The following is a 22,679-nucleotide window of genomic DNA, read 5'->3' on the forward strand; positions in this document are numbered from 1 at the left end:
TGTATACTATTAACTTCTTTAGGCGACCCTGGGAGGAGGGCTGAAGAGTGTGTATACTATTAACTTCTTTAGGCGACCCTGGGAGGAGGGCTGAAGAGTGTGTATACTATTAACTTCTTTAGGCGACCCTGGGAGGACGGCTGAAGAGTGTGTATACTATTAACTTCTTTAGGCGACCCTGGGAGGACGGCTGAAGAGTGTGTATACTATTAACTTCTTTAGGCGACCCTGGGAGGAGGGCTGAAGAGTGTGTATACTATTAACTTCTTTAGGCGACCCTGGGAGGACGGCTGAAGAGTGTGTATACTATTAACTTCTTTAGGCGACCCTGGGAGGAGGGCTGAAGAGTGTGTATACTATTAACTTCTTTAGGCGACCCTGGGAGGACGGCTGAAGAGTGTGTATACTATTAACTTCTTTAGGCGACCCTGGGAGGACGGCTGAAGAGTGTGTATACTATTAACTTCTTTAGGCGACCCTGGGAGGAGGGCTGAAGAGTGTGTATACTATTAACTTCTTTAGGCGACCCTGGGAGGACGGCTGAAGAGTGTGTATACTATTAACTTCTTTAGGCGACCCTGGGAGGACGGCTGAAGAGTGTGTATACTATTAACTTCTTTAGGCGACCCTGGGAGGAGGGCTGAAGAGTGTGTATACTATTAACTTCTTTAGGCGACCCTGGGAGGACGGCTGAAGAGTGTGTATACTATTAACTTCTTTAGGCGACCCTGGGAGGACGGCTGAAGAGTGTGTATACTATTAACTTCTTTAGGCGACCCTGGGAGGAGGGCTGAAGAGTGTGTATACTATTAACTTCTTTAGGCGACCCTGGGAGGAGGGCTGAAGAGTGTGTATACTATTAACTTCTTTAGGCGACCCTGGGAGGAGGGCTGAAGAGTGTGTATACTATTAACTTCTTTAGGCGACCCTGGGAGGAGGGCTGAAGAGTGTGTATACTATTAACTTCTTTAGGCGACCCTGGGAGGAGGGCTGAAGAGTGTGTATACTATTAACTTCTTTAGGCGACCCTGGGAGGAGGGCTGAAGAGTGTGTATACTATTAACTTCTTTAGGCGACCCTGGGAGGAGGGCTGAAGAGTGTGTATACTATTAACTTCTTTAGGCGACCCTGGGAGGAGGGCTGAAGAGTGTGTATACTATTAACTTCTTTAAGCGACCCTGGGAGGACGGCTGAAGAGTGTGTATACTATTAACTTCTTTAGGCGACCCTGGGAGGACGGCTGAAGAGTGTGTATACTATTAACTTCTTTAGGCGACCCTGGGAGGACGGCTGAAGAGTGTGTATACTATTAACTTCTTTAGGCGACCCTGGGAGGAGGGCTGAAGAGTGTGTATACTATTAACTTCTTTAGGCGACCCTGGGAGGAGGGCTGAAGAGTGTGTATACTATAAACTTCTTTAGGCGACCCTGGGAGGAGGGCTGAAGAGTGTGACCTCCACACCTGCTTGGCAACTCTCAACAAGGTGTCTGTGAGGCGAGGAACTGTGTGCATCACAGGAGACTGCTGAGGGGAGGAAGGCTTGTAGCCTTGAGTATCTGGTGCAGGATCATCCTCAGTAATAGGGGCAGTGTGTTAAGACACTCCTGGGGAGTCACATGACCGTGGTGTCAGGGGGAAGCGGTTGGCAGGGTCAGGGCTTCTACGACTGGTTGAATAGCCTAGCATCTGGGTCAACCTAGACAATGGCACTTACTCTCTCCTCCCTCTGCACACAATGGTGGCTGACGTCAAGTGTAACCAATGCAGACCCTCTGTTAACTAAGGTGCAAGTCTCATATAGTAGATGAAAGAGACATGTTTCTCTGTCTGCCTTAATTTACCCACTTTCAATGTTTCCTCTTTCAACTCACTCTGGTACAAAATATGATCGTAAAATGTTGTTAACTTTTACACCGAGTGTACAAAACAGTAAGAAGACCTTCCTAATATTGAGTTGCCCCCATTTTGCCCTCAGAACAGCCTCATTTCGTCGGGGGCATGGACTCTACAAGGTGTTGAAAGCATTCCACAGGGATGCTGGCCCATGTTGACTCCAATGCTTAAAAGGTTGTGTCAAGTTAGCTGGATGTACTTTTGGTGGTGGACCATTCTTATAAACACATGGGAAATTGTTGAGCATGAAAAACCCAGCAGCGTTGCAGTTCTTGACTCAAACAGATGCGCCTGGCACCTACTACCACGCCCCGTTCAAAGGCACTTAAATATGTTGTCTTGCCCATTCACCCTCTGAATGACACACACACACAATCCATGTCTCAATGGTGTCAAGGCTTAAAAATCCTTCTTTAACCCTGTCTCCTCCTCTTCATCTACACTGATTGAAGTGGATTTAACTAATTATATCATTAAGGAATCATAGCTTCCGCCTGGATTCACCTGGTCAGTCTATGTCATGAAAAGAGATGTTCATAATGTGTTGTACTCAGTGAACTTTACAACCCTCTTTGAAATAAATACAAAAGCTAAAACAATCAGAAGAAGAAGAATTTATTATGTAGTAAGTAGGTCGTATTCCCCATCACATGAGATACATACTGCAACATCTGATACAACTAAAGGATAACTAAGGACTACATTGCCCTCTAGTGGTTCAAATGCTACATTACAGAAGTGCTTTCAATAATTTTCATGAATAATTTTCATGAATAATTTTTCATGACTGTTCTCCTACATTGTTATCAGTGTTGTAAAGTAGTTTAGGTATAAATCATTTTAAAGTACTACTCAAGTATGAGAATATAATACTTTTTACACCACTGATTGTTACATAAAATATGATGATCTAAAAGACTAAAGAAAAAATGTAAAATGTTTCAAAGGTCAAATTGTATATATTATTATCCTACTGTAATCTGTCACTATGACTCTCTCGTGGACAGAGTACGTAACAATTCACACAACATTATAGTTCTGGATTTAACTGCGATTTTTCACTTGATTTCCCCTCTAGTTTGGGGAGGGGTAATATTGGTCACATTTATCACCAGTCAGGTGTTTGTCACAAGTTAATGTGTAAGAGAATGTGAAACTCCCATTACTGAGTCCACAGCTATGCACGTGGCTCCCCTGCTCCAGGTTCACAGAACACCCACCCTGTAGGTCATCGTCACGTTCCCCTGGGTCCTTATCCCACACCTGGAGCTCTAGAGAGGACTGGGTGTTTACATAGTTAAAGTTGAAATGTGTATGCCAAAGTGGATCATAGGTAGTGATCCAGCGGGTCTGCCTGTGCTGACCTGAACACCACAGTCTGACGTAACCCTCTGGTTCGGCCATCCCATCACCCCTCAGACTAAACCCACGGTCCACAAAGACTGTTAGTTTGCCCCTCCCTGCCAACAGGGGGCAGCAATCAGCAGAGAGGTCAGGTGAATCCCTGCATGCTTGTTTCTCTGTCTTTATTCTCTTAATCCCGCTGTCGATCACATACTGACTAATAGCTGTTTGTAGATCAGCGCTCGTCTGTTTGTCATCAACCAGTTGATATAGAGGCTGCAGGGAGAAGGATACCATTTCCGGAGACTCATTTAGGCTTTTCATCCATTTTAAGAAACTATCTATATTAGCTTTTCTCATAGAAGCAACTCCATTTAAGGTTCTCCCACCGTTCACTTCCGTGTGGTGACTTAAGAAGCCCATGCTGTACCCTGTTGCAGTGTCAGAGTTGGTAGCGACCTTCGAACATTGTCCCCCCAAAAGGTTTAGCCCTAAGTCAACGGGCAGTCCTACAGGTATGTCCAAGTCCAACCCCATACTCAGACATGTCTCCACGTCGGACACAAAGACCTTGTTTAGGGCTGCTAGACAGGTGCGAATGCTAGTCACCCTCTTCATCATCCCTCCGAGGTCTCCATCACTGATGTAGTGGGTTCCGTAGGTATCAATGATGTCCTTGTACGCCTCACTGTTGGATGTGTAGTGGTGTGGCAGAGAAGCTATGCGTCGCTGGAAATCCAGGCTAAGTGGGGGTTTACTGGGTACACTGAAACTAAAAGAGGGTTAGAGTGGGGGTTAACTGGGCACACTGAAACTAAAAGAGGGTTAGAGTGGGGGTTAACTGGGCACACTGAAACTAAAAGAGGGTTAGAGTGGGGGTTTACTGGGTACACTGAAACTAAAAGAGGGTTAGAGTGGGGGTTAACTGGGCACACTGAAACTAAAAGAGGGTTAGAGTGGGGGTTTACTGGGCACACTGAAACTAAAAGAGGGTTAGAGTGGGGGTTAACTGGGCACACTGAAACTAAAAGAGGGTTAGAGTGGGGGTTAACTGGGCACACTGAAACTAAAAGAGGGTTAGAGTGGGGGTTAACTGGGCACACTGAAACTAAAAGAGGGTTAGAGTGGGGGTTAACTGGGCACACTGAAACTAAAAGAGGGTTAGAGTGGGGGTTTACTGGGTACACTGAAACTAAAAGAGGGTTAGAGTGGGGGTTAACTGGGCACACTGAAACTAAAAGAGGGTTAGAGTGGGGGTTAACTGGGCACACTGAAACTAAAAGAGGGTTAGAGTGGGGGTTAACTGGGCACACTGAAACTAAAAGAGGGTTAGAGTGGGGGTTTACTGGGCACACTGAAACTAAAAGAGGGTTAGAGTGGGGGTTAACTGGGCACACTGAAACTAAAAGAGGGTTAGAGTGGGGGTTTACTGGGTACACTGAAACTAAAAGAGGGTTAGAGTGGGGGTTAACTGGGCACACTGAAACTAAAAGAGGGTTAGAGTGGGGGTTTACTGGGCACACTGAAACTAAAAGAGGGTTAGAGTGGGGGTTAACTGTGCACACTGAAACTAAAAGAGGGTTAGAGTGGGGGTTAACTGGGCACACTGAAACTAAAAGTGGGTTAGAGTGGCTGTTAACTGGGCACACTGAAACTAAAAGAGGGTTAGAGTGGCTGTTAACTGGGCACACTGAAACTAAAAGTGGGTTAGAGTGGCTGTTAACTGGGCACACTGAACTAAAAGAGGGTTAGAGTGGCTGTTAACTGAGTACACTGAAACTAAAAGAGGGTTAGATTGGTTGTTAACTGGACACACTGAACTAAAAGAGGGTTAGAGTGGCTGTTAACTGGGCACACTGAAACTAAAAGAGGGTTAGAGTGGGGGTTTACTGGGCACACTGAAACTAAAAGAGGGTTAGAGTGGGGGTTTACTGGGCACACTGAAACTAAAAGAGGGTTAGAGTGGGGGTTAACTGTGCACACTGAAACTAAAAGAGGGTTAGAGTGGGGGTTAACTGGGCACACTGAAACTAAAAGTGGGTTAGAGTGGCTGTTAACTGGGCACACTGAAACTAAAAGAGGGTTAGAGTGGCTGTTAACTGGGCACACTGAAACTAAAAGTGGGTTAGAGTGGCTGTTAACTGGGCACACTGAACTAAAAGAGGGTTAGAGTGGCTGTTAACTGAGTACACTGAAACTAAAAGAGGGTTAGATTGGTTGTTAACTGGACACACTGAACTAAAAGAGGGTTAGAGTGGCTGTTAACTGGGCACACTGAAACTAAAAGAGGGTTAGAGTGGGGGTTAACTGGGCACACTGAAACTAAAAGAGGGTTAGAGTGGGGGTTAACTGGGCACACTGAAACTAAAAGAGGGTTAGAGTGGGGGTTAACTGGGCACACTGAAACTAAAAGAGGGTTAGAGTGGCTGTTAACTGGGCACACTGAACTAAAAGAGGGTTAGAGTGGCTGTTAACTGAGTACACTGAAACTAAAAGAGGGTTAGATTGGTTGTTAACTGGACACACTGAACTAAAAGAGGGTTAGAGTGGCTGTTAACTGGGCACACTGAAACTAAAAGAGGGTTAGAGTGGGGGTTAACTGGGCACACTGAAACTAAAAGAGGGTTAGAGTGGGGGTTAACTGGGCACACTGAAACTAAAAGAGGGTTAGAGTGGGGGTTAACTGGGCACACTGAAACTAAAAGAGGGTTAGAGTGGCTGTTAACTGGGCAGCTATAAGAAATGTACAAATCTCCTATATATCAGGGGGCACAATTCAGGCCCTACAGTTTCACAGTCCTGCTGGTTTTCATTTCGCCCTGGTATGTAATTGATCAATTAATATTACTGATTGGCTGGAGAGCAAGTCTGGTCCCTCCCTGGAAATGATGTCTCTGCTTAATAAAAGGTCGTGCTGAAAATCTGCATGACTGTGACCCTCAGAACGCCTGCTTAGATGTTGCCAAGTGAATACTAAAAAAGGAAAGTATATTGAACTTGTTGATGGGATCAATTAATCCAAGGAGGAACTATATATACATTATTTCTCTCTAGGAAACAGCAAACTAGATGGTTACATTTTATTTGTTAAAGTGTTTTAAAAGCCATTTTATGGCTAAAGTTTGCTGAAAGCGCTGAGAGAGTGCTGCACAATTGCTTCAAGCACTTAGAATTGAAATATACATGACCTCACAAACATCATGATACATGGCCTGACCTGTAGACAGAGCAGGTAAATTGTTGAAATGAGAAGGAAGACTTGTCTGCGTTTGAGTGTGCGGATGCAAAGCCGTACACCTTGGACTTGCTGCCTGCTAACTGCAGATCTACATTCTCCAGTTTTAGCCCCGCCTTCCAGTCATTCTCTATAAAGAAGGCTATATCATCCACAAGAGAGCTGACAGAGTAGTAGTAGGAACTCAGAGTCTTCCTCTTGCAGTCACTTTCGGCGCGCCAGTCCTTCATATGCAAGGGGAGTTTCTGAAGCTCACCTCCCATAAGTGGGTTCACACATACCATGCAGGAGTTAGCCAAGTAACTGTTGACATCAAACACAGAGGCCCGTTTTTGTCTCAGTGTTACAACATCATAGCCCATCCCAGCCAGTTTGTAGCCAGGCACAAAGGAACAATTGGCGCATTCTTCTGGGGTCCCTAGACGACAGGTGAACCCTCCATCCAAGCTCGACAGAGCCAGGAAACCCATGAACACCTGGTGAAACACGGGAGAGAGGGCGACTGATGCTGTCATCGTTGTCACTCCTGATCGGTCAATCTAGAAGAGAGGATTTAAATAACGAAGGTTGTCACTCCCCTTTTTTTAAACATTTTATTCTACAAGGGAGAAAAAAGATTCCGCTGAGGAAGGTGATCATTTTGATTCCACTGTCTTCTACTGATTCCACTGTCTTCTACTGATTCCACTGTCTTCTACTGATTCCACTGTCTTCTACTTCCCACAACACAACGACTATTACTTCAGTCTTTTAAAACCAAAACACTTAGTTTTTAAAAAATAAAGTAGTTCATTTTAGACAGTATATTGTTTTTTATTTTACTAGGCAAGTCAGTTAAGAACAATTTCTTAATTTCAATGATGGCCTAGGGTTAACTGCCTGTTAACTGCCTGTTCAGGGGCAGAATGACAGATTTTGTACCTTGTCAGCTCAGGGGCTTGAACTTGCAACCTTCCGGTTAATAGCCCAACACTCTAACCACTAGGCTACCCAGCCGTTCATAAAATGCTCAAACGTTTAGATCTATTGTTAATATGATAAATGTTCATTCTCTCCCCAGTTGTCCTATGGCTGTCAATACTTACAATGTAAAATCCACAGCAGATCTCTCTGTCCTCTCATGTCCACATGAAATGATCTCTGTACCCACCAGCTCTCAGAGTAAACAAAGACTGGCTCCTTATCGTATTACTAACTGCATGGTGGGAAACAGAGTTTATGCATTGATTCTACATATCTGGCAAACCAGCAGGAAAAATACAATTAATAATGATTAACCGTAGTGTAGAGTAATGACAGACATCATAAAGCACCAACAAAACCATCAGCAGTCACATACAGGGCTGAATACTGTTTTGTTGTTGTGTGTAAATCTCCTGTTGAAAATGTATTTAATTTTACCGTTATTTAACTAGGCAAGTCAGTTATGAAACAAATTCTTATTTTCAATGACGGCCTGGGAACAGTGGGTTAACTGCCTGTTCAGGGGCAGAACGACAGACTTGTACCTTGTCAGCTCAAGGGTTTGAACTTGCAACCTTCCGGTTACTAGTCCAATGCTCTAACCTTGCCGCCCCATGCTTTCTGTACTTGGCCCAATCTCTATCCACTTGTATCCAGTTTGAATTATTCCCACAGTGGTAAGATCTCATCAAATCTCTTCTTATTGATTCAACAGAGGATACGATATGATCTGTTTTCATATTGTTTGTAATCTAACTAGGGTCAATGATACACATCTGGGGCTTCAAAATAAATATCCAGGCGCCTGCTGTTAACAGTGGAATGTTTGTTCAAAATAAATAAATAATCACAAAAGTGGGACATAGACATTTATGTCTAATTTGCAATTATTATTATTATTTTTTGATTCCCAAAGATGTGGTTATAACTTACAGAGACTTTACTGATCATTTTCTGGACCATCCTCATGTGCATTGTGTTTTTCATGGGCATAGCAAATGTGGTTTTTCAAGATAATATGTTTTTCATGGGCATAGCAAACATGGTTTTTCAAGATAACATGTTTTTCATGGGCATAGCAAATGTGGTTTTTCAAGATAATATGTTTTTCATGGGCATAGCAAACATGGTTTTTCAAGATAACATGTTTTTCATGGGCATAGCAAATGTGGTTTTTCAAGATAATATGTTTTTCATGGGCATAGCAAACATGGTTTTTCAAGATAATATGTTTTTCATGGGCATAGCAAACATGGTTTTTCAAGATAACATGTTTTTCATGGGCATAGCAAATGTGGTTTTTCAAGATAATATGTTTTTCATGGGCATAGCAAACATGGTTTTTCAAGATAACATGTTTTTCATGGGCATAGCAAACATGGTTTTTCAAGATAATATGTTTTTCATGGGCATAGCAAATGTGGTTTTTCAAGATAATATGTTTTTCATGGGCATAGCAAATGTGGTTTTTCAAGATAACGTGTTTTTCATGGGCATAGCAAATCAAACTCTCTGAGGGCATTGGCCTGCAGGGCATCTCCATGTCAAAAGCAACCCTGAGTAGGTCAGTTGGAGAATTCATTCTACCTTATTCGCATATTACCCAGAGTGCCTTTCGAGTGAATGGTAGTTAACACCCGTGACTGTATTTGTTAGTGGCAGAGATATCATTGTTGTATTCAATGATTTTCAGTACCGTAGCCTTCACCAAGTGAGTGTTTAAGTGAGCACGTTATCTTTCAAATTAAACTCTTTATGAAAATACATGACATGTATCATAAGGCCATTATTTGAGGGGCTAGTCACACCCTAACGCAGTGGTCTGAAACTCCTGGTTTACAGGTCACATCAAACCCGCAAGTCACATTATGCTGGCTTGCAAGGTGATGTGTTATTTCTATCGGAATCGAGCACAAAGTGAGGATTTTCAACAATTTGAACTTCTAATTCACCTGCAACCAGTATTCAGAATGACTGCCAGGGAAGATTGTTTACTGACCACAGGAGGCTACTGAGGGGAGGATGGGCTCATAATAAATGGCTGGAATGGAGTGAATGGAATGGTATTGAAAACATGGAAACGTCATGGAAACGCCATTCCATGTATGCCTCTCCAGGCATTACCATGAGCCCTTCCTCCCCAATTAAGGTGCCACCAGCTGCCTGTGTTATTGAGACTAGATCATTGGTTTAGACTGGAACAGCCATCTCAGTAACGGGTGCAATATGTCCATCTACTAACAGACTAGATTTGTTTTGATAAAAGCTATTTATTGTGTAGCATGATTAATCAACCAATCAAAGTAAATGCAAAAACACAGGTATTGAAACAAACAATTCTGAAAATCAAACTGCTGTTTAAGTAGGACAATGAAAATGCTGTTTTGAACAAACAGGAATATTTTACTGACTTTGAGCCGAGTTTGTTGAGTAAACACACATTAGCTCAGCGTCTGTCCTTTTGACGTCCACTCAACTCAGAATAACGCTGATTAAGCAATTTGTGTGTGTGTGTGTGTGCGTGCGTGCGTGCGTGCGCGTGCGCGCGCGTGTGTGTGTGTGTGTGTGTGTGTGTGTACCTTTGGCAAACACGGTGGAAACTACAGACATGATGAGATATTCATCTTATATTATATCTGACACAAAGACGTTACAGGACAAGAGAAAGATGCATAGATTTTAACAAAAAAGCAGGGAAATCCTGAACAGATCAATAGTTATTTTATATATAATGTAAGATTATAAAATAGTTCAAACAAAAAAGTTAAAAGGCATGGACTAGATACTCGAGGTTAAAATTGACAATTGTGTCAAGTTCATTCATAAAAACGTGAAACAGATTGCAGCCTCCTGTACGTTGTAAAGAATCTAATGGAAGCATCAAGAAGGAAATGTCTGAAAATATACTTTTGGAAATATGACTCATGACTGAGTTTCCTCCTCAAAGGAATAAAATAACACTGGTTGTCAGTTCACCGTAATCCGCCTCTCCATTGATTCCCCTCTAGTTTGGGATGGGGACATAACGGTCACGCTTAGGAGCAGTCAGGTGTTTGTCACAAGTTAATGTGTAGGAGAAGGAGAAAGTACCATGGTTCAGTCTACAGTGATGATAATGGTTCCCATGCTGTCAGTTTATATATCACAGACCTGGGGGGTAGTGTTTGTATAGGGGCTTATACCACACCTGGAGCGTTAGACTGTGATGATAATGGTTCCCATGCTGTGTGTTTATATATCACCGACCTGGGGGTTGTGTTTACATAGGGGCTTATACCACACCTGGAGCGTTAGACTGTGATGATAATGGTTCCCATGCTGTGTGTTTATATATCACACCTGGAGCGTTAGACTGTGATGATAATGGTTCCCATGCTGTGTGTTTATATATCACTGACCTGGGGGTTGTGTTTATATAGGGGCTTATACCACACCTGGAGCGTTAGACAGTGATGATAATGGTTCCCATGCTGTGTGTTTATATATCACACCTGGAGCGTTAGACTGTGATGATAATGGTTCCCATGCTGTGTGTTTATATATCACACCTGGAGCGTTAGACTGTGATGATAATGGTTCCCATGCTGTGAGTTTATATATCACCGACCTGGGGGCTGTGTTTATATAGGTAGGAGCTTATACCACACCTGGAGCGTTAGACAGTGATGATAATGGTTCCCATGCTGTGTGTTTATATATCACACCTGGAGCGTTAGACTGTGATGATAATGGTTCCCATGCTGTGAGTTTATATATCACCGACCTGGGGGCTGTGTTTATATAGGTAGGGGCTTATACCACACCTGGAGCGTTAGACAGTGATGATAATGGTTCCCATGCTGTGTGTTTATATATCACTGACCTGGGGGTTGTGTTTATATAGGGGCTTATACCACACCTGGAGCGTTAGACAGTGATGATAATGGTTCCCATGCTGTGAGTTTATATATCACCGACCTGGGGGTTGTGTTTATATAGGGGCTTATACCACACCTGGAGCGTTAGACAGTGATGATAATGGTTCCCATGCTGTGTGTTTATATATCACAGACCTGGGGGTTGTGTTTATATAGGGCTTATACCACACCTGGAGCGTTAGACAGTGATGATAATGGTTCCCATGCTGTGTGTTTATATATCACACCTGGAGCGTTAGACTGTGATGATAATGGTTCCCATGCTGTGTGTTTATATATCACTGACCTGGGGGTTGTGTTTATATAGGGGCTTATACCACACCTGGAGCGTTAAACTGTGATGATAATGGTTCCCATGCTGTGTGTTTATATACCACACCTGGAGCGTTAGACGGTGATGATAATGGTTCCCATGCTGTGTGTTTATATATCACCGACCTGGGGGGTTGTGTTTATATAGGGGCTTATACCACACCTGGAGCGTTAGACAGTGATGATAATGGTTCCCATGCTGTGTGTTTATATATCACCGACCTGGGGGTTGTGTTTATATAGGGGCTTATACCACACCTGGAGCATTAGACAGTGATGATAATGGTTCCAATGCTGTGTGTTTATATATCACAGACCTGGGGGTTGTGTTTATATAGGGGCTTATACCACACCTGGAGCGTTAGACTGTGATGATAATGGTTCCCATGCTGTGTGTTTATATATCACTGACCTGGGGGTTGTGTTTATATAGGGGCTTGTACCACACCTGGAGCGTTAGACAGTGATGATAATGGTTCCCATGCTGTGTGTTTATATACCACACCTGGAGCGTTAGACGGTGATGATAATGGTTCCCATGCTGTGTGTTTATTTATCACACCTGGAGCGTTAGACTGTGATGATAATGGTTCCCATGCTGTGTGTTTATATACCACACCTGGAGCGTTAGACGGTGATGATAATGGTTCCCATGCTGTCAGTTTATATATCACAGACCTGGGGGGTAGTGTTTGTATAGGGGCTTATACCACACCTGGAGCGTTAGACTGTGATGATAATGGTTCCCATGCTGTGTGTTTATATATCACACCTGGAGCGTTAGACAGTGATGATAATGGTTCCCATGCTGTGTGTTTATATATCACCGACCTGGGGGGTTGTGTTTATATAGGGGCTTATACCACACCTGGAGCATTAGACAGTGATGATAATGGTTCCCATGCTGTGTGTTTATATATCACCGACCTGGGGGTTGTGTTTATATAGGGGCTTATACCACACCTGGAGCATTAGACAGTGATGATAATGGTTCCAATGCTGTGTGTTTATATATCACAGACCTGGGGGTTGTGTTTATATAGGGGCTTATACCACACCTGGAGCGTTAGACTGTGATGATAATGGTTCCCATGCTGTGTGTTTATATATCACTGACCTGGGGGTTGTGTTTATATAGGGGCTTGTACCACACCTGGAGCGTTAGACAGTGATGATAATGGTTCCCATGCTGTGTGTTTATATACCACACCTGGAGCGTTAGACGGTGATGATAATGGTTCCCATGCTGTGTGTTTATTTATCACACCTGGAGCGTTAGACTGTGATGATAATGGTTCCCATGCTGTGTGTTTATATACCACACCTGGAGCGTTAGACGGTGATGATAATGGTTCCCATGCTGTGTGTTTATATACCACAGACCTGGGGGTTGTGTTTATATAGGGGCTTATACCACACCTGGAGCGTTAGACAGTGATGATAATGGTTCCAATGCTGTGTGTTTATATATCACAGACCTGGGGGTTGTGTTTATATAGGGCTTATACCACACCTGGAGCGTTAGACAGTGATGATAATGGTTCCAATGCTGTGTGTTTATATATCACAGACCTGGGGGTTGTGTTTATATAGGGGCTTATACCACACCTGGAGCGTTAGACAGTGATGATAATGGTTCCAATGCTGTGAGTTTATATATCACCGACCTGGGGGGTTGTGTTTATATAGGGGCTTATACCACACCTGGAGCGTTAGACAGTGATGATAATGGTTCCAATGCTGTGTGTTTATATATCACCGACCTGGGGGTTGTGTTTATATAGGGGCTTATACCACACCTGGAGCGTTAGACAGTGATGATAATGGTTCCAATGCTGTGAGTTTATATATCACCGACCTGGGGGGTTGTGTTTATATAGGGGCTTATACCACACCTGGAGCATTAGACAGTGATGATAATGGTTCCCATGCTGTGTGTTTATATATCACCGACCTGGGGGGTTGTGTTTATTTTTTTTTTTTTTTTTTTTATTTCACCTTTATTTAACCAGGTAGGCAAGTTGAGAACAAGTTCTCATTTAAAACTGCGACCTGGCCAAGATAAAGCATAGCAGTGTGAACAGACAGAAACACAGAGTTACACATGGAGTAAAGAATAAACAAGTCAATAACACAGTCGGAAAAAAAAAACATTTAAAAAAAGAGAGTCTATATACATTGTGTGCAAAAGGCATGAGGAGGTAGGCGAATAATTACAATTTTGCAGATTAACACTGGAGTGATAAATGATCAGATGGTCATGTACAGGTAAAGAGCAGAAAAGTAAATAAAAACAGTATGGGGATGAGGTAGGTAAATTGGGTGGGCTATTTACCGATGGACTATGTACAGCTGCAGCGATTGGACGGAGCTTTATATAGGGGCTTATACCACACCTGGAGCGCTGGAGTGGACTGGGTGTTTACATTGCCAAAGTCAAAATGTCAAAGTCAAAATAGATCACAGGTGTTTTTAACAATGTGGGTTTCCCTGTACTGACCTGCACTCATCACCCCTCAGACCATACCCATGGTGCACTCATCACCCCTCAGATCATACCCATGCTGCACTCATCACCCCTCAGACCATACCCATGGTGTACTCATCACCCCTCAGACCATACCCATGGTGCACTCATCACCCCTCAGACCATACCCATGGTGCACTCATCACCCCTCAGACCATACCCATGGTGGACTCATCACCCCTCAGACCATACCCATGGTGCACTCATCACCCCTCAGACCATACCCATGGTGCACTCATCACCCCTCAGACCATATCCATGGTGCACTCATCACCCCTCAGACCATACCCATGCTGCACTCATCACCCCTCAGACCATACCCATGGTGCACTCATCACCCCTCAGACCATACCCATGGTGCACTCATCACCCCTCAGACCATACCCATGGTGCACTCATCACCCCTCAGACCATACCCATGCTGAAATCATCACCCCTCAGACCATACCCATGGTGCACTCATCACCCCTCAGACCATACCCATGGTGCACTCATCACCCCTCAGACCATACCCATGGTGCACTCATCACCCATCAGACCATACCCATGGTGCACTCATCACCCCTCAGACCATACCCATGGTGCACTCATCACCCCTCAGACCATACCCATGGTGCACTCATTACCCCTCAGACCATACCCATGGTGCACTCATCACCCCTCAGACCATACCCATGGTGCACTCATCACCCTCAGACCATACCCATGGTGCACTCATCACCCCTCAGACCATACCCATGGTGCACTCATCACCCCTCAGACCATACCCATGGTGCACTCATCACCCCTCAGACCATACCCATGGTGCACTCATCACCCCTCAGACCATACCCATGGTGCACTCATCACCCCTCAGACCATACCCATGGTGCACTCATCACCCATCAGACCATACCCATGGTGCACTCATCACCCCTCAGACCATACCCATGGTGCACTCATCACCCCTCAGACCATACCCATGGTGCACTCATCACCCCTCAGACCATACCCATGCTGTACTCATCACCCTCAGATCATACCCATGGTGCACTCATCACCCCTCAGACCATACCCATGGTGCACTCATCACCCCTCAGACCATACCCATGCTGCACTCATCACCCCTCAGACCATACCCATGGTGCACTCATCACCCCTCAGATCATACCCATGGTGCACTCATCACCCCTCAGATCATACCCATGCTGCACTCATCACCCCTCAGACCATACCCATGGTGCACTCATCACCCCTCACACCATACCCATGCTGCACTCATCACCCCTCAGACCATACCCATGGTGCACTCATCACCCCTCAGACCATACCCATGCTGCACTCATCACCCCTCAGACCATACCCATGCTGCACTCATCACCCCTCAGACCATACCCATGGTGCACTCATCACCCTCAGACCATACCCATGCTGTACTCATCACCCCTCAGATCATACCCATGGTGCACTCATCACCCCTCAGACCATACCCATGGTGCACTCATCACCCCTCAGACCATACCCATGCTGCACTCATCACCCCTCAGACCATACCCATGGTGCACTCATCACCCCTCAGATCATACCCATGGTGCACTCATCACCCCTCAGACCATACCCATGCTGCACTCATCACCCATCAGACCATACCCATGGTGCACTCATCACCCTCAGACCATACCCATGGTGCACTCATCACCCCTCAGACCATACCCATGGTGCACTCATCACCCTCAGACCATACCCATGGTGCACTCATCACCCCTCAGACCATACCCATGGTGCACTCATCACCCCTCAGACCATACCCATGGTGCACTCATCACCCCTCAGACCATACCCATGGTGCACTCATCACCCCTCAGACCATACCCATGGTGCACTCATCACCCATCAGACCATACCCATGGTGCACTCATCACCCCTCAGACCATACCCATGGTGCACTCATCACCCCTCAGACCATACCCATGGTGCACTCATCACCCCTCAGACCATACCCATGCTGTACTCATCACCCTCAGATCATACCCATGGTGCACTCATCACCCCTCAGACCATACCCATGGTGCACTCATCACCCCTCAGACCATACCCATGCTGCACTCATCACCCCTCAGACCATACCCATGGTGCACTCATCACCCCTCAGATCATACCCATGGTGCACTCATCACCCCTCAGATCATACCCATGCTGCACTCATCACCCCTCAGACCATACCCATGGTGCACTCATCACCCCTCACACCATACCCATGCTGCACTCATCACCCCTCAGACCATACCCATGGTGCACTCATCACCCTCAGACCATACCCATGCTGCACTCATCACCCCTCAGACCATACCCATGCTGCACTCATCACCCCTCAGACCATACCCATGGTGCACTCATCACCCCTCAGACCATACCCATGCTGTACTCATCACCCCTCAGATCATACCCATGGTGCACTCATCACCCCTCAGACCATACCCATGGTGCACTCATCACCCCTCAGACCATACCCATGCTGCACTCATCACCCCTCAGACCATACCCATGGTGCACTCATCACCCCTCAGATCATACCCATGGTGCACTCATCACCCCTCAGACCATACCCATGCTGCACTCATCACCCCTCAGACCATACCCATGGTGCACTCATCACCCCTCAGACCATACCCATGGTGCACTCATCACCCATCAGACCATACCCATGGTGCACTCATCACCCCTCAGACCATACCCATGCTGCACTCATCACCCCTCAGACCATACCCATGGTGCACTCATCACCCCTCAGACCATACCCATGCTGCACTCATCACCCCTCAGACCATACCCATGCTGCACTCATCACCCTCAGACCATACCCATGGTGCACTCATCACCCCTCAGACCATACCCATGCTGCACTCATCACCCTCAGATCATACCCATGGTGCACTCATCACCCCTCAGACCATACCCATGGTGCACTCATCACCCTCAGATCATACCCATGGTGCACTCATCACCCCTCAGACCATACCCATGCTGCACTCATCACCCCTCAGACCATACCCATGGTGCACTCATCACCCCTCAGACCATACCCATGGTGCACTCATCACCCCTCAGACCATACCCATGGTGCACTCATCACCCCTCAGACCATACCCATGGTGCACTCATCACCCCTCAGACCATACCCATGGTGCACTCATCACCCTCAGACCATACCCATGGTGCACTCATCACCCCTCAGACCATACCCATGGTGCACTCATCACCCTCAGACCATACCCATGGTGCACTCATCACCCCTCAGACCATACCCATGCTGCACTCATCACCCTCAGACCATACCCATGGTGCACTCATCACCCCTCAGACCATACCCATGGTGCACTCATCACCCCTCAGACCATACCCATGGTGCACTCATCACCCCTCAGACCATATCCATGGTGCACTCATCACCCCTCAGACCATACCCATGCTGAAATCATCACCCCTCAGACCATACCCATGGTGCACTCATCACCCATCAGACCATACCCATGGTGCACTCATCACCCCTTATACTGAACCCACAGTCCACAAAGACAGTCAGTCTGCCTCTCCCTACCAACAGAGGGCAGCAATCAGGAGACGGGTTGGGAGAACTCACCCCACAAGGTGTCTGTTCTGTCTTGTTTTTCTCAATCCCATTGTCTGTCACATTCTGACCAATAGCTGCTTGTAGATTATCCCTCACCTTGGTGTCATGAACCAAGTCACGCAGAGGGAGACCAGTGAAGGACAGAACGTCTGGGATCCTTTCTAGACTATTCAGACATTTTTTTGAAGCCTTCAGTGTCTGGTTTGGTCAAATCAAATTAAATGAAATCACTTGAATCAAATACATGTTTAGCAGATGTTATTGTGGGGGTAGCAAAACACTTTTTGTTCCTCGCTCCAACAGTGCTACAAATATCTAACAATACACAACAATACACACAAATCTAAAAGTAAGTTTGAAATATATAAATATATGGACGAGCACGGAAAACTATTGTTTGTTATTAACAAGAAATGTGTGGAGTGGTTGAAAAAACTAGTTTTAATGACTCCAACCTAAGTGTATGTAAACTTCCCAACTTCCACTGTATATTTTATGCCCCCACTTCTAAAACCAAAGTTACGCCCCTGGCTGTAGATGATTAGCAACAGACAGCATGGTGAAGAGTGCACAACAGCACCTCTTTAACCACAGGAGGCAGAATACATTTGGCTTGGCCCCTAAGACCCACACTAACTTTTACAGATGCACCACTGAGAGCATAAGGCTGTATCACTGCCTGGTATGGCAACGTCGCCGTCCGTAACTGCAGGGTTTTTCAGAGGAGGTGCGGTCAGCCCAGCGCATCACCTTGGGCACACTTTAGGACTTAAAGAGGTGCTGTTGTGCCTTCTTCACCACGCTGTCTGTGTGTGGGTGGACCATTTCAGACGGTCAGTGATGTGTACGCCGAGGAACTTAAAGATTGCCACCTTCTCCACCGCGGTCCCGTTAATGTGGATACGGGGTGCTCCCTCTGATGTCTCCTGAAGTCCACGATCAGCCCCTTTGTTTTGTTGACATTGAGGGAGAGGTTATTTCCTGGCACCACACCACCAGGGCCCTCACCTCCTCATTGTATTGGAGGTGTCTTTGCCTACCTTCACCAGCTGGGGCAGTCTGTCAGGAAGTCCAGGGTTCAGACCCAGGGCCCCGAGCTTAATGAAGAGCTTAGAGTGTACTATGGTGTTGAACGCTGAACTGTAGTCAATGAACAGAGATCTTACATAGGTATTCCTCTTGTTCAGATGGGATAGGGCAGTGTGATGGCTGATTGCATCATCCCATGGATCTATTGGCACAGTATGAAAATTGCAGTGGGTCAGCCATCCCCACCTGTCACCTCAGTGCTGTGACTCAGGAAACCCTTGTCATAACCTGTACTACTGTCTTCATTATTAAAGACCTTTGAACCCTGCCCACTCAACACATTTAACAACCCCATGCCATCAGACAACCCCATACTAAGACATGTCTGCACCTGGGACCCAGACACCTGGTTCAGGGTGGCCAAGCAGGTGCGGATTCCAGTCACCCTCTTCATCCTCCCCCAAGGTCAGCCAGGTGAATGTAGTGGGTTCCATAAGTGTCAATGAACTGCTGGTACGGGTCACTGCTGTTGGACGTGTACTCCTTTGGGAGAGAAGCTATGTTGAACTGCTGGTACGGGTCACTGCTGTTGGACGTGTACTCCTTTGGGAGAGAAGCTATGTTGAACTGCTGGTACGGGTCACTGCTGTTGGACGTGTACTCCTTTGGTAGAGAAGCTATGTTGAACTGCTGGTACGGGTCACTGCTGTTGGACGTGTACTCCTTTGGGAGAGAAGCTATGTTGAACTGCTGGTGGGTCACTGCTGTTGGACGTGTACTCCTTTGGTAGAGAAGCTATGTTGAACTGCTGGTACGGGTCACTGCTGTTGGACGTGTACTCCTTTGGGAGAGAAGCTATGTTGAACTGCTGGTACGGGTCACTGCTGTTGGACGTATACTCCTTTGGGAGAGAAGCTATGTCCCGCTGGGCCTCTACTGGAGGCCCTGAATTTAGGAGATGGAAAGAGCAAGGTTAATGTGAGGGTAGGTGGTGTTGACAGGGTACTGTGAGGGTAGGTGGTGTTGACAGGGTACTGTGAGGGTGGGTGGTGTTGACATGGTACTGTGAGGGTGGGTGGTGTTGACATGGTACTGTGAGGGTGGGTGGTGTTGACAGGGTACTGTGAGGGTGGGTGGTGTTGACATGGTACTGTGAGGGTGGGTGGTGTTGACATGGTACTGTGAGGGTAGGTGGTGTTGACAGGGTACTGTGAGGGTAGGTGGTGTTGACATGGTACTGTGAGGGTGGGTGGTGTTGACATGGTACTGTGAGGGTGGGTGGTGTTGACATGGTACTGTGAGGGTGGGTGGTGTTGACATGGTACTGTGAGGGTAGGTGGTGTTGACAGGGTACTGTGAGGGTAGGTGGTGTTGACAGGGTACTGTGAGGGTGGGTGGTGTTGACAGGGTACTGTGAGGGTGGGTGGTGTTGACATGGTACTGTGAGGGTGGGTGGTGTTGACATGGTACTGTGAGGGTAGGTGGTGTTGACAGGGTACTGTGAGGGTAGGTGGTGTTGACATGGTACTGTGAGGGTGGGTGGTGTTGACATGGTACTGTGAGGGTAGGTGGTGTTGACATGGTACTGTGAGGGTGGGTGGTGTTGACATGGTACTGTGAGGGTGGGTGGTGTTGACATGGTACTGTGAAGGTGGGTGGTGTTGACATGGTACTGTGAGGGTAGGTGGTGTTGACATGGTACTGTGAAGGTGGGTGGTGTCGACAGGGTTTGTTGTTATTGTTTGCTATGAAGAAATGTCTCAATGTAATAAATTGCATCAGTTACCAAATTAGTCAGCATATAATATTTGTTCTCTCAGTGATCTCTGTTCCCTCCTCAAAGTAGTCACCATAAAATATCTCTGTTCTCTCTTCTATCCATACACAGAGATCTCTGTGTCCTCCTCCCCTCTTTTTATAAGAAAGGAACTAAAAGCACTAAACTTAGTGTTATCCTCCTCAAGATAGCAAATGTTTGACTTAGAATTTGATCTCAATACAATGTGCAGATGAGAATGACAGCGTTGTTTTTATTCCTCTCAGATTATTAATCTTAGTGTGTTACGACCGACGCCGGACAGAAGAAGCAGGTACGGGGAGTCAAACATTTAATAGGGAACAGACATAGAACACGACAGGAACAGTGTCAGCACACGGGTAAACAAGGACATAGGACAAACATCAGTCCCGAAGCAGGGAACAGAGTTTAGGCAACAGACAGATACAGGGAAGGCTATAACACAAGTAATAGAGTTCAGCTGAGTCCAAAAGAGCGCAGATGCGCTTGACGGGGAGAGGCAGGTGTGCGTACTGATGGTGGCTTGATTGCGTAATCCTGGAGAGCCCTCGAGCGCCAGCGGCAGGAAGAGCTGGAACAGGCGTGACAATACCCCCCCCCCCCCTCTAGGGGCGCCCCCGGAGTCCTGCCTGGGCGAGCCGGCCGTGACATGGGCGCTGGGCTGGGAGAGGGGGAGGAAGAGCGGGAGGAAGAGTGGAAGCACACGCGACATAGTGTGTCAGTGTTTACAGAATGCCAGAGTGAGAAGGGATTATCAAATCGTCAAGCATGTTTTTTTCTTTGTCATTATGGAGTATTGTGATGTCATTATGGGGTATTGTGATGTCATTATGGAGTATTGTGATGTCATTATGGGGTATTGTGATGTCATTATGGAGTATTGTGTGTAGATTAATGAGCGGGGGGACGGGACGATTTAATCCATTTTAGAATAAGGCTGTAACATTTCAAAATGTGGAAAAAGTCCACCAGAGCTGTTTCCGGAGAATTGAATGTTCATTTGTCAACCATAAGCCGAGAATTTGTCAGTATGTCCAACCGGCCTCACAACCACAGACCACAGGTAACCACGCCAGCCCAGGACCTCCACATCTGTCTTCTTCACCTGCGGCATCATCTGAGACCAGCCACCCGGATAGCTGATGAAACTGTGGGTTTGCACAAATTAAGAATTTCTGCACACATTTTCAGAAACCATCTCAGGGAATCTCATCTGCGTGCTCGTCGTCCTCACAAGGGTTTTAACCGGACTGCTGTTCCTCGTAACCAACTGCGGAACCAACTTCAGTGGGCAAATGCTCACCTTTGATGGCCACCGGCAAGCTGGAGAAGTGTGCTCATCACAGCTGAATCCCGGTTTAACTGTACCGGGCAGATGGTAGACGGCGTGTATGATGTTGTGTGTGCGAGCGGTTTGTTGATGTCAACGTTGTGAACAGAGTGCCTCATGGTGGCGGTGGGGTTGTGGTATGGGCAGGCATAAGCTACGGACAACTAACACAACTGCATTTTATCAACGGCAATTTGAATGCACAGAGATACCGTGATGAGATCCTGAGTCCCATTCGTGCCATTCATCCGCCTCCATCACCTCATGTTCCACCTCTACGCAGACGACACCATTCTATATACTTTCGGCCCGTCATTGGACACTGTGCTATCTAACCTCCAAACAAGCTTCAATGCCATACAACACTCCTTCCGTGGCCTCCAACTGCTCTTAAACGCTAGTAAAACCAAATGCATGCTTTTCAACCGATCGCTGCCTGCACCCGCATGCCCGACTAGCATCACCACACTGGATGGTTCCGACCTTGAATATGTGGACACCTATAAGTACCTAGGTGTCCGGCTAGACTGCAAACTCTCCTTCCAGACCCATATCAAACATCTCCAATCGAAAATCAAATCAAGAGTCGGCTTTCTATTCCGCAACAAAGCCTCCTTCACTCACGCTGCCAAGCTTACCCTAGTAAAACTGACTATCCTACCGATCCTCGACTTCGGCGATGTCATCTACAAAATCGCTTCCAACACTCTACTCAGCAAA

At 46.2% G+C, this 22,679-nt stretch overlaps 2 protein-coding genes across 2 annotated transcripts in view; one reads left to right on the top strand and one right to left on the bottom strand.

Moving 5' to 3' along the window:
- The window catches only part of LOC127912428 (proteoglycan 4-like), a 288,599-nt gene that overhangs the window by 145,770 nt on the left and 120,150 nt on the right, over window positions 1-22,679 (top strand). The window lies entirely within an intron of this gene.
- On the bottom strand, window positions 2,493-7,646 carry LOC118379850 (perforin-1-like). Its single transcript, XM_035766854.1, has 3 exons — window positions 7,559-7,646; window positions 6,456-7,012; window positions 2,493-4,010 (listed from the first exon to the last, which is right to left on the bottom strand). Exons 2-3 carry the CDS (start codon window positions 6,986-6,988, stop codon window positions 2,969-2,971), a joined length of 1,575 nt encoding a protein of 524 aa, XP_035622747.1. The 5' UTR covers window positions 6,989-7,012; window positions 7,559-7,646; the 3' UTR covers window positions 2,493-2,968.

This window comes from Oncorhynchus keta, chromosome 27 (genome assembly GCF_023373465.1).
Source record: "Oncorhynchus keta strain PuntledgeMale-10-30-2019 chromosome 27, Oket_V2, whole genome shotgun sequence".
Lineage (NCBI taxonomy): Eukaryota > Metazoa > Chordata > Actinopteri > Salmoniformes > Salmonidae > Oncorhynchus > Oncorhynchus keta.